The 13,182-nt window shown below is 41.3% G+C and overlaps 1 protein-coding gene across 4 annotated transcripts; it reads left to right on the top strand.

Moving 5' to 3' along the window:
* Positions 1-1,122: 1,122 nt before the first annotated feature.
* LOC102082595 (uncharacterized) lies at positions 1,123-12,969 on the top strand. Of its 4 annotated transcripts, none has more exons than XM_019359595.2 (8): positions 1,123-1,275; positions 4,362-4,480; positions 4,579-5,513; positions 5,696-5,788; positions 7,378-7,843; positions 9,122-10,879; positions 11,988-12,134; positions 12,218-12,969. In XM_019359595.2, the coding sequence occupies exons 2-8, from the start codon at positions 4,378-4,380 to the stop codon at positions 12,520-12,522; spliced, it is 3,807 nt and encodes a 1,268-aa protein (XP_019215140.1). In that variant the 5' UTR covers positions 1,123-1,275; positions 4,362-4,377; the 3' UTR covers positions 12,523-12,969. The 4 variants fall into 4 exon arrangements, with proteins under 4 accessions (XP_019215140.1, XP_019215138.1, XP_013128461.1 ...); XM_019359593.2 differs by having other exon boundaries at positions 9,101-10,879; XM_019359594.2 differs by lacking the exon at positions 1,123-1,275 and adding an exon at positions 1,667-1,797 and having other exon boundaries at positions 9,101-10,879.
* The last annotated feature ends 213 nt before the right edge of the window (positions 12,970-13,182 follow it).

Here is a 13,182-nt window from a genome sequence, read left to right as displayed (position 1 = left end):
AGACGTTTATGGTTTTTGTAGTCCCTCAGTATCATTTACTTGTGGTTATTATAGTTGAAAATGGGGGTAAAAGAACAAGACTACAAAAAAAGTATTTGATACTTTTAAAAACATATTGAGGAAATTAAGCAGCAGTAATTTTAAGCATGAGAAGGAACTGGTCCAGACTTTTAGTGACACTGTAGGAAGTCCACATGGCTGCGAGTCAGGTGACAAAATTCCAGCAAATTAAAATTGGGACAATAATTCTGAGCCATTTATCATGTGAAGGACAAATTCCATTTGAAAGCAACATTCCTGACACCCGTATGCAGGTCTCCCTTTACTCATGTCTCCTTTTTACATGTTTCTGCTGCTGTTTCATCTACAAAACTTTTGGCCGTCTGAGGGGAAACGTCCATTAGCATATTTTTTTTTTCTTTTTAAATCCAGAAATGTTCTGGTCTTTGTTTTTGCTGCATTTGCTTTTTTGTGGTAGTATTTGGCATATTCCACATAATTCTGCATATTTTGTGACTTGCAGTGGTTTTTTTACCTTCTGCTGTCAAGCATTGGCAGAATAACCACGACGATAACCTTTAACACCCATGTCTGTCACATAGCTATAGATGCACTGTAGATGGGATAAAGTACAAAAACATCTGTAGACTCAAAGTTCTCAAGTCCTGATGCAAGACCACCAAGGTGGTTGAGAACAACAGGACTAAGGTCCTGTGAGACTTTAAGTTCCAGACAGAGAAGCAGCTACTGACCAACCAACCACACATAGTGGCGGCTGACAAGGAGGAGAAGACTGCAGTTGTGATAGTTATGGTGATGACCAATGCACACCGACATCAGGAAGAAGGAACATGAACACAAACACAAGTAAAAGGGCTCTCCCTCTCATATATACACATTTTGATTTCCGCTGATTCGGTTTCATGCTGTTTTGTTATCAACAAACTACACAGTATATGTCAGTAAAGATTTCCAACTTGAATATTTAATTCATAAATTTATTTATTTTTCACTATCACAGAAACTAGAACTAAAAAATTCAAACCAATGGAACTAAAAGTGAATCCACTCTGAGTCGACACCAAACTTACTAATAATTGAGCGCTCGGTGTCATTTCACAGGGCGGTCAGTAGGTGTCGCTATCACGTTGCAACACCATCTCGGATGCAAAAACTGGTGATGGGCGGTGAGGTGTTGCATATGATTGTGTGACTTTGGGGAAAAATAAACATAATCTTCCATGAACCCTCTGCTCCTGCTACAGCAAAATTTTGGTAAGTGTAATTTTAAAGCTAAGCTACATTAGCCAAAGTGTTTGAAATCGCTCCAGAGTTAGCCAGCTTAATAAAGTTAAGCCAATTAAACCTTCATTCTAAGGAATTGAAGGGTTATTAAATTGTAGTCTATGAATAAAGTGGGAAAATATGCGAAATGAAAGGGCGTTTTTTTTTTTTTTTGCATTTTTGTGCTAACTTGTAGCTACCTCTTAAGCTAGCTAGGATAAGTCTAGACAGCGATGATTAACCAACACATTTTGTTAAAAAAAAGTCGGCTTAGGTGTCCAGAAAAATGCGATTAATGGAACAAATGAAACAAATAAACAAATAAAAACGTTGTCTGATTGGTAACAAGCCGATAGTGAAGTTCGCAAACGCTAATTAATTTGTAGGGCTCCTCCACGTGGTCCACATGCTCCCAGAGTAAGTGTTAGCTGTGATCCTGCCAGAGAGACCACCTCTGTACACTCCGCACACAGGAAACTAGCCGTGACTCATTACACTGCAGGAAGAAAACAGGTATCTAGCGGTGTACCTAGTATTCAAATTAATGATCTCAAGTTGTACCAAGAACTTAAACCTGCAGAAAATTATAAAAAGAGGTCAAAAGTTTGGCTTCCCCAAACCATGAATGCAGCAATTGAGCAATTTCCTCAGAAATGTTCTTTTCGATTTTAGGAAACAAAGCTCTTCAACACAAAAGATAAAAGGTTTTCTCATAAATAAACTGGAGGTATTATTCAGATTAATAGAAAATAAATTAAACCATTATCTAGTATCCATGTATGCAGAAAAGCTCAAAATGGTATGTTAAATTACAATAAAAGCAGTAATACAATTATAAAAGCAAAAAATAGTAATTGGAATATTTGTGTACTTTTAAAGGAATACCATACCATGAATATGATTTGTTTCTGTTTTTTTTCTCATCATCAACAGATCTGTTTCCTGCCGTTTGGAAAAAAAAAAAACATTTCTAAGCAAAGTTGGTCAAATAATTCATTTTTGTGCAAATCAGCCAAACTTTGAAAGCAGTTTTTAATTTATTTGACTGGTAATTTCTATGCAAGGTTTTCCATGTCTGCTAATACTGACTACCTTATGACTGTGCTCGTATTCAATGGGATAGTGAGTTTTTTTCCCGCATGTTACCGGGATATTCTGTACATGCATTAATTATAATACCATAAGGAGCTTAACAGTTATAGGACACTTACTAGGACATAAATATTAACAGTAATAGGAATGAGAACTTTTTAAAGCCGGGGTAAAGTCAACAAGCTATTTAAGTGTTTAACAGATTTGTTTGGAGGCAGACGATGTGTGGCGACCTCTTAAAGTTGTAGCCGAAAGAAGAACAATGTTTCTATACAAGCAGTTTTTGTGTCCCAGTTTTTGCTGAAATTAAATTCACATGCCCTTCAGTGAACTATGCTGTATAGCCAAGCTGGAAAAAAAAAGAAATGGGTTGTGACTATTGTCCACCCATTTCCCTAAATAATTATCACAGTGATTTAATTTTTTAGCTGGCAGCAGGTTATTTAACCCTACCTAAGGCAGTGAGTAGGTTCTCTTCTATTAAACAACCATGTCTGGAGACGTATCCTGAGGTTGTGGAAAAGATCTTACTCTATTTCAGAAGGGTGAAATTATTGGCCTGAGCAGGGGAAAAACTCAGGAGATTCCTAAAATGACGAAAACTGGGTTAGTAACTGTCCAGTGCATTATTGCATTATTGAAACTGTAAGCATGGTGGGGAACCATCATCTTTGATGAAGAAATGGACAAAATCTTGAATGATCCTGATCAGAGATTACTGAAATATTTGGTGAAATTAGTTTGTAAAAGCCTCAGTTTAATTTATAGAACGCCAAATCACAGCAACAGTCTTGTCGAAGTGCTTTATATTGTAATAGAACAACCCTACAATAATACAGAGAAAACCATCCATGAGCAAGCACTTGGCAGTGGTGGAAAGGAAAAACTCCCTTTTAACAGGAAGAAACCTAAAAAAAACAGAGTCATGGCATTTCCAATCTTACATTGTAGCAATGGGACTAAATGCAATCATAGCCCTAAGAAAACCACTTCTCAGTGAGGCTGTAACGGTGGAAAGAAGACTTCAATTTGCTTAGGCGCTTAAAGATAGTCTGAGCCCAGATTTATCCTGCTTAAGAGTGATTAGCACGTCATACTGAGGGATACAGATAAATTGATGCACCAACACAAGCCTGGGGGGCAGTCTTGTGGTTGGTTTAGTTGCTCATACCTAGGTTCAGCATTGTTGAATGAATGTACTGAATGACCAGCTTTTTCCAGCCACGGATTTTTTTTCTTCCCTGATGGCATGGACATATTCCAAGATGGACATATTCCAAGATGGCCGCATTCATTCTGATCAAATTGTGGCAAAGTGGTTTGGGTCCAGATGTTTATTCACTGAGAATCTTTGGAATGTGCGTGTCGGCATAGAAATAAATGTTGTGACATTTCGTAAGCTTAATGAAATGACTCATAAAGGTCTGAGACAAATTCCAAATGGCAGCTGGTTTATAAGCTTCCAGATGAGAAGATGAAGACAAGCACACACACAGTCAGATAAGTCAGGAAGTCATGCAGGCACATGTTGATGTGACAGAGATAAGTCCTTGTAGTCCCTTATTTGGGCAGTTACTTTGAAGGACTATCTAATCGTTATCATTATCTGAGTGGTAACCATGGAATAAAAACTGTACATTTACAATCACCTGTTAAATCTGATTTAAAACGATTGCATACTTTGTGCCAAAATAAGACTTTGAAATGCTTTTTTCCATCTGAAGGTTGGGCTTCAGCCACCGTGTTTGCTGTTACAGAATTCTCACTTAAGGATTCTTTGCCATGTCTCTCTTATGCCTCTGATGTTGTGTAGGGAAACAGAATTTTTGCACACATGCCCTGAAATGTTAACCATATTACTTTTTTTAAATTTAAAAACTTCTCTTTGGATGGGTATTTCAAACTCCCTCTGGCTGCAAATGCTCTTGTGCGTGATTGATTTCGCTTGCAAACTTCAAGACGGCTTCTGTTTGTACTTCAAACAGAAGTGCCCATGCGAACATGCAGAGGTACCTGTGGCCTGGTTATGAGGTGCAGCTTCTTGGGGGGCTGCAGAGACAACAGAACAGTGCCCAGTTCTGTGACACCCTGCTCCAAACTGAGGGTGAGAAAGAAGGAAAATTACAAAGTTCTTTGTGATGTAAGACAATGTACAAAATGCACAATTGAGTCATTCTTTCCTAACTTATTCTTTATGTAAAGGTATCTCAATCCCAACCCACAGCTGCGTCCTTGCAGCTCTCAGCCCGTACTTGTCTCAGAAGCTTTCAGCCTCCCCCTCACCTCCATCTGGACAGAAGCGTCAGCTCCAGCTCCAGACCGTGAAGGCCCAGACTCTGCTCAAGCTGGTTGGTCTGCTTTACTCTGGTGTGCTGGAGGTAAAAGGAAACAATGAGAAGAGCGATGTGCTGGCTGCAGCCCACCAGTTTGGAATCACAGACCTTGTACGAGGACAGAAGGGTGGAGGGCCGAAAGAAGTCCAGGAAAGGAGGCCGAGTCTTGGGAATTGCAGAGAGAGATGGGGAAGCCTAAAAATACAGGAGACACATGTTGAGGCTGAGGTGGCTGGCACGGGAGAGGAAAATTCACCAGTCAGAAAGAAAATCTGTGTGTCTGTTGGCACACAGACAGTAACCATTGTTGAAAATTCAGTGGATTTTGGAAATCCGGAGCCTGCCTCCTCTGTAGCTCAAAGCCCGGATGTTTGTGTCACTGTTCCACATCTCACGCCTCGCCCCACCGTTCCCAGTGATGGAGAGTCTACATTTGGCCAAACTTGTGACAGTGTAACGAATCCCACATCCACTTCATCTTTTTCCATTGACACGGTGCCTTTTCCTACCATCCGTAATGATTCCAGCTCCTCAGAAGCTCAGGACGACTGTTACCAAGAGTCATCCGAGTCTGGAGACGGCGTCCGCTGGTTGGCCAGAGAAAGGGCAGGATTGGAGGATGGAAAATCAAACGGCACGGCAGCTGAGAATGAAAGAAATGCAGAGCAGCCACGACAGGTCTGCAGAGATGAGATGAACAAAAAACAAAACTCGAGTGAAAGGAGTCCTTCACAATGCAGCACAGCGGTGAAAGATCTAACCAAGATGAAGGAGATGATGGAAGACGCACAGATATCCATCAAGGTGAGAAGAAATTGTATTTTTTTCGTATTGTGAGCAAGAGTTCCGTTTCATGAATTGAGTGTAGGCATCATGTACGTTCGTTGTCTCTGGATTAGTTTGTTATATGTCACACCACATGTGTTGGACGCCTTTCTCACTTTGTGTGTTTTTGTCAGAACTATATTTGTCTTACCTGTGTGCAGGTGAAGCTGAGGAGAAGAACGACAGGAGAGATGTGGGAGGTGGTGAAGGTACAAAGCCCAGATGAGACGTCAGTCCTGACATCACTGACTCAGGTATTTAAGGAATTTTAAGGAATAAATTGCAAAAAAAAAAAAAATTAATTACATTGTTTTGAAGCTACACTAAATACTTTTCAAAAAAATTATTTATGGTTCAGGCTTTACATGGTTAAGTGTGACAGTGTCATGAGATTTGTCATGAGCTATTGGGAGATTTGATGTATTTAGAAAAGTACATTTCAGTATCACTTAAATTCCCAGTTCTGAGTCTGACAGACGGCATAATTGAGTGAACATCAAGACTTTCATAAAGTGGAAGAATTCCCTGTGACAAAAACGTTTATTTTGATAAAAAATAGGATAAAAAATTACAATAACCAGCTTCTTCTTATTATTATTAATCTTTGTTTATACTGTGTTATAGACCCAGGCAGCTGGAGACCTGAGAAACGAGTAATCATACCTTGTTATACTTTGAAATGTGCTTGAAGACCGTTGCTTGGTCTTTGCTTATTCTTGATGCCAGATGTTTCGCATTGTTTTGAAATATTACCTATGAAAGCATGACAACTAAACATTTGATATAACTTAAGCTTACACTGGTAAGCAAGAAACAAGACACATCCATTCGTCAACAAGAATAGAGACCGCAAGAGGGACGGTGCATTTCTGCAGAATAGAGTAGGCTGAAGAGGAGGAGGAGGAGGAGGTGCACGTGGCCTGACCGATGGTTTGGTGAGACGTTAAAGTCTCACTCTGCACTCTGTGAGAAGTAAGCATCAGCGGTATGATGTAAATGTGGTGTAAAACCTTAGCTGGGCAGGTTTAGCACGGCTGTTGCCTCAGGCTCGACTAGAAAGAAGGTGCGTTTCATCATGTTCTCCCCCTGAGATCAGCAGCACAGCAGACATATTTACTCTGTGGAAACTTTGCCATCCTTTTACCTGGTAAAGGGAAAATGTCTTGATGGTAAAGCAGTATCTGTTTTTATACTTGTCTAGAAATTTGTCAATTGTTTAATGTGAATATGAAAAATAGGAATTGGAAAAAAGTGTTTATAAAATGACAAGATCGTCAGTTAATTTCTTTTTCTTCACTTTGTTTTCTGTGAGTGCTGCAAACAGTGAAGTCGTTCGTTATTCAAACTGTGGGTCAGAAAAGTGAGTCTTAAATATTTTAACTGGTTTCTGCTGAGAGAGATTTCAGTGTTCCTTTCCAGCTCTCATCAAATAACTTGAACTGGAGGAATGAAAATCCAAACTTTGATATGAAACTTAGATTCCAGAGGTAAAATAAAGTCTTCCTCCCCTCGCCCCTACCCTGTCGTGGCTGATTGTCGGGGCTCCCTGAGCCAGAGTGTTGTTCATGTTTCAACCGTCGCCAAAGCGCTTGTTCATAGGGGGTCGTCTGATTGTTAAGGGTTTTTTGTTTTCTCTGTATTACTATATTACCTCACCTTACCTACCTTATAAATCACGTAGAGGAAAGTGTTGGGGACTCATTTTCAGAGAAGCACCTAAATAAAATAGTTTGTTAGTCCATAGTTTAGCTGCAGACAGATGAATTCACCTTTGTTTTAAAGTTTGAATGAAAGGTGATATTTTGTAATGGTTTTAATGGTTTCCTATTCATCTTTCAAAAAGCCACAGACAGATGCTGAGGAACTCGAGCCTCCTCCCTCCCCTGTCCACCCATGCCCTGTTCAGAAACCAGAGATCCAGAACCTTCCACCTGCTGTAACCAGCTCTCCCACACAACCAGAACAACACCACAACACCACCTCTGAATCCCAGTCTTTATCCACCAGCTGCTTCACCTCAAACCCCAACAGTGAGGTTGAATCAGCGCCGGCGCCTCAGCCGCAGGGCTCTGTGGACGAGTGTGACGAGCAGATAGAGAAGCTGTTAGAGGACGTCATGATGAGCCTGAACATCCTGCCCAACTTTGAGGGTAACTGTAAGAAGTTGGAGTCGAGCCACAATGTTTGCCGAGTCCCAGTTTCACAGGGTGACGCAGCCCAGAGTCGGATGGATCCTGTTACCAGTGCAGCAGAGTGTGCTTTCTTCCAGGATTTGGAGTCACAAAGCAACCAGACGTCAGTGGATACAGGTAGAAGCTTTCTTTGTAAATACACATATATTTTTAATATCACATTATGAGGATAGTCGTGGCGGACCTGTGCTATGCTGCCTTTACCTGTAAGGTTTTTTTGTTTTCTGTATTTTTCTTCTTTTGATGAAGACTCCTCAGCATCTCTCCTCACTGCTCCACAGGCTCCACGGGTCTCATTTCTGGCCTGTTTTTCTATTTTTATTGTTTAATTGTGGCTAGCAAACAGTTTTTAGGTCCATTACTGCCACCTTCTGAGTGCAGTAGTGTATTACATCTTACCAGTATTGGGGTTGTTTTTTGTTTGTTTGTTTGTTTTTAAGTATTTTGAGACAAGACATTGATTAATTTTAGAATAGGGAGTCAAAAATCCTGACCACCCCTCACTGTGAGTGTACTGAAGTTTACTGTTCAGCTTTTAACATTTATTGGTGATTTTTGTGTTTGTTTAGTTACATTTTAACAACATGTAAAGCCTTAAAGTTTGTCTTTATTATTTTTTATACCTTGTTTCTTTGAGAAATGGCCATCATGAGTAACTGAAGCCACGCTGCATGTTTTGTCTGAAACCTCAAACAGTTCTTCGTTCCTTGGATTAAACTTTTTAGTGTTTCTGCAAAGAAAATGAATTTGAAGAATTAACTGAGAGTAGGGAGCAGGTGGAAGAGAGCCTGGACAGAAGAGAAATAAAAAAGTCAGTGGAAGCAAAAAAAGAATACATGTGTATGAATGAGAGGGAGACTGGTGTAACAGTGAATCTGCAAAGAGTAGAGGTAATGGGAGTAGAGCAGGTTTGTGGTTTGGAGATGGGGGGCTCTGACAAAAAAATGCAGGAGGTGGAGGTGGCACAGTTGAAGATGCTCAGATTTTATCTGGAAGTGAGTAGGAGGGACAGCTGAGGTTGAGCAGTTTGTAGACGACTGTTTTAGCCCAGACTTCTGTCCTTTTTTTCGATTTTAAAAAGGCAGATGTGTATTTTCAGAGAGTAACACAGTAGAACCTTTTTCTTTTTAAAAGCACATTAAATGTTACTACAGAAGCAAACTGTGTTGTACCCGACTTAAGTCTCAGTTCAGGCGCTCTCGCTGCTACCCATCCTGCTGCCCTTCTCAGTTTTCAGGAGCTTATTAATTGGTACTTTAGATTTTTTGTTTGTCACAGGTAATGTCTATAAAAATATAGGACTTATCATTCACATACAGTTCTTCTTTGGTAATTCAGGATGAACTGATAGTCATCTTCCCACTTGCTCTTTAGGTATCCATTGTTGTTTTGCAGGTCCAAACCAGCCCAAGTTAATCCAGCAGCAGCAGCCGCCGACTCTCCAGTGCAACTCAGCTGTCAGATCTTTATGGCAAATCGATGGATTGAGCTGCCAGGGTTTACCTCCATTCAAAAGGAAATATTCTCTGTATCCGGAAACACCCACAGGCTCAGTCCTGTCTTCAGCTTTCTTCACCAGAGGCCAGAAACTCCATTACCCAGCATTTCAGCCACCATCCTCACAAGATGATCAACACAGTCTCGAGTTTTTACCTCTGCCAAATGGAAATGGGACACAATCTGAACCCACTTTTTCCTCACCTTGCATGGATGACTTGCGTCTTCCTCAGCGTCTCTCCCCATTAGAGCCAAGCACATCTGCAGCTAAAGGTCAGCCTCTACTCAACAACTCGGCAAACCCCAAACAGGGTGTCCAGCAGCAGCCATCCTTACGTAGGAGACCCTGGCTCTCGGACAACGCTGGTTTACTGCAGTTTCCCTTTAGCAGCATCATTTGCATGGGTCATAAAAATACATCTCCGTCACCAGATCCAGATCACAGCTGTCAGTCAAAGCAAGAGCAGCAGGAGAAGGATTCACATCTAAAAAATGGAGGAACTAGTGCAGAAGGTTGCAAAGGGAATAGCTTGAAAGAGAGAGGAAAAAAATCAGCAGCAGAAGTAAAATCGTACTCCAGGAGGCTGAAGGAGAGTTTCAAATATAGACATGATGACACTACAGGAGACGGGAGGAAGAGAAGGCGCACAAATGATCAACAAGACTCCACCGGTTCTTGTTCTGCGTACAAAGATTTAAAAGTCAGTGATGGAACAAAGGATTGTTCAGTGAGTTTGTCGAGTAACAATGTGCTATTGAAGGAAAGAGAAGAGACTATCAGGTCTTCAAACGCACCATCTGGTCTTCCAGGGAAACCCAGTAAAATGTCGCCCGTCATTGACAATGGGGGAGAAAAACCCTTTGGCACCAAGCCGTCTCGGATCAGGACCAGGGCCTTTATAAAAAAATCTCAAGAGGCAGCAAATAACACAACCCCACCTGAAACGCCTTGCATTTTCAAGCCTGTTGTCAGCAGAGCTCGGCTTGTGAATCAGGATGGCGTCTTGCATGCGAAAAGGAAACGTGGTAGACCCCGAAAAATAAGACCTGTAGAGGAATCTTCAGAAAGTGTTCCTGCCATTGTTGAAAACAATGAAAATGGCGACAATGCGCAGGTTGACAGGAACTTGCCAAAAGAGCAGGAGGAGAAAAAAATGGAGAAGACGTGCAGAAAACGGAGGAGGAATGAGAGCGAGGTGGAGGTCAGCCCAGTGAAGAAGACTGCGAGTGTCGAGCACACTGAAAAGGCTGAAGAAATGAATGCCTGTGACGTAAAACCTGGGACAGTGAATCAGCGGCACATGGTCACTCTGAAGGACATTCAGAAGCTTATTAAATGGCAACACGCACGAAGGATGAAGTCCAAACAGACCCAGGAAACACATGAACCTGTAAAAGGCACAGATGGCATATTGAAGAAAGGAGCAGACATTAAAGACGGGACAAACTCTGAAGAACATCACAAAGGTTCAAACATCGCAGTTGATAAAAATCACAATCTTCTTTTGAGCCCGTCTGCAGAGACAAACGGCCGTATGAGCGAGAAGAGGAGTTTGGATGGTGATGAAGACCACCCGGTGTCCTTAGACGTTGTGGAGGAAGATGAAGCCAAGGTGACAACGGAGAGAGAGCGACCACTGGGAAGACCTGATGAAGGTACTTTGAATTTTGCTGTTTCTGTTGCCATGGTAAATTACTTGGATTTTGCTTTGAAGGTTGTTATTCAGAATGAATGATCACATTGGTAGTATTGATTTTTCTGCTCTATGCCAATCATATAGGCACCTCCGAGGATGGGTTGGCATAGTGTGCTGTGGCTTCAGGCCATTTGTCTCAGCAGACGTGTACTGTAGAAAACACAGACCACAAACTGTCATGGTGGAGCTAAGGCACAGTGTTTGTGTTGCCCCCATGTGGGCTAACTGGAAGCTGCACAGTCTCACTTCAAAAACCTTTTTTAAAGTAGATGCAGATTTAGACATATGAAAGAGAAAAAAATAATTAAAAAAACTGAAGGTCATTACAGTTTAAACCTTGCAGTAGAACAATTTTACTTTTTAATATTTTTTTTCTTTTTAAGTCTGCTCATAATTTCAGTGGCTGTTCAGACATCAGCCTTAATACGGCCATTTTTTAAAACGTGCTGTTGCACAATCCAGCGCATGAACAAAATGTACTTAAGTGCTGTTTGTCCTGCTGTCTGGTTGCACTGCACCTTCATTTCTCAGTGGCTCTACTACATATAAAAAAATCTACCTTGGAATGAGAATGCAGTGTTTTGTGTAGGAAACACTTTAAAATTCTCTCTGTAGGCATGTGTCCATGTTTGCTTTTGCTATCTAGTTTCTTCTTTTTCTTTCTTTTTTTTAATGTCCTCAGTTATCTGTCACAACAGTGAGATGGCACTCGAGCAGTTAAAGCATGCCATAAAGCTTTCTTTCCATTTGGCTGTGCAGGTTTCTGTCATCTACTAACTGTTATTTTCAAACTAACCACCTAACCCTGGTCCTTCCTGTGGAGGACCAAGACTAGGTGGCAGCCTGACCAGGTTGCTCTTGTGGCAGTCACCATAGATCAGGGGTGTCCAACTCCAGGCCTCAAGGGCCGGTGTCCTGCAGGTTTTAGATAGCACTCTGGGTCAGCACACCTGAATCAAATGATTAGTTCATTTCCAGGTCTCTGGAGAACGTAAAGAGATGTTGAGGAGGTAATTTCGCCATTTAAATCAGCTGTGATGGATAAAAGACACATCTAAAACCTGCAGGACATCGGCCCTCGAGGCCTGGAGTTCCCCACCCCTGGTCTAGGTGGATGGACTGTGAGATCAGTGGCCACTCGACTGAGATGATGCTGGTCAAAAGCTCACTGCTGGCTGTAGAGGCAGGTGATCAGTTATTTATCATCGGAAAGTGTGAGTATGCCTCTTTGTGCTTGCACACAAACATGCATGCACATGCCCCTGCTACCCTCACAGTCTCCTTCTATTTGGCACAGGGAAATCGGATACAACAGGGTCTCCATTCCTCAACGATGACTGCTCATCTCACAGTGACACCCTCCTGCCTGAAGAAAACACAGCTTTGGACTTGTTGCACCCCTTGACCGTGAAGATAACCAGTACAGACAAAAAGGGAAAAGAGGAGGAGGAAGAAGAGGTGGATGTCCTGGTTTGCTCCCCAGAAAAAGCACCTCAGACCAGAGAGTGTGAGGGGTTCCTCAACAACATAGACATGACTCCGAATGAAGATGAGGAAGATGATGTGAATGAGATTGACGTGACTGGAGACGAAGCAGAGTAACGTCATGTACGTGTGTGTATTTTTTACCCCGTCCAGTGGTCGGCTCTCACTCTAATGCTGTCTCTGTTCTGGTTGTATTTATGTTCACATGTCACATGAAGTTGCGTATAAAGATTCATTTTTACATTCTTCACTTCATGTTTGCACCACTTTGGGTTTTCGTTTAGTTCCTTGTGTATGCGGTTCAAAAAGATGTTTAATTTCCATTAATAATATGCTAAAGAAAAAGTTTACAATAAGTTTGTTTTGTCAATTTTATACATTTTACATTTTCAGCGAAATTGTCAGATGAATAGAGGAAAAGGCACTTGAGTGGCCTTCAGTGATGTCCCTCTGTATGTTTCCAATGTGGAAAAGATCTGTTGTTTTAAGTCTATATTTGTAAAAGTGTTTTATGTACATCAGTACATAATATAATTATGGTTTATTAAACGTTTTCATGTGACAGCCTGCTTTCTTTAAAAAGCACCATAGCTGAACACAAGAGGGCACTACAGAATATACACTCACTGGCCACATTATTAGTTACATCTTGCTAGAACTCTAATTGGCATAGATTTAACAAAGTGCTGGAAATATTCCTTTTCCATTTTGGTCCATATTGACATGACGGCATTGCATGTCACGGCTGCAGATTTATGAGCTACACATTTATAATGC

The sequence above is a fragment of the Oreochromis niloticus genome, linkage group LG6 (assembly GCF_001858045.2).
Source record: "Oreochromis niloticus isolate F11D_XX linkage group LG6, O_niloticus_UMD_NMBU, whole genome shotgun sequence".
Lineage (NCBI taxonomy): Eukaryota > Metazoa > Chordata > Actinopteri > Cichliformes > Cichlidae > Oreochromis > Oreochromis niloticus.
This window is presented reverse-complemented; position numbering and strand designations above follow the sequence as displayed.

Coding starts and splice junctions, on each gene's coding strand:
- LOC102082595 (XM_019359593.2), top strand. CDS start 4,378: ATGCAGAGGTACCTGTGGCCTGGTTATGAGGTGCAGCTTCTTGGGGGG. Junction 5,789..7,377: donor TCCTGACATCACTGACTCAG/GTATTTAAGGAA, acceptor TCTTTCAAAAAG/CCACAGACAGATGCTGAGGA. Junction 12,135..12,217: donor GTTATTTATCATCGGAAAGT/GTGAGTATGCCT, acceptor TATTTGGCACAG/GGAAATCGGATACAACAGGG.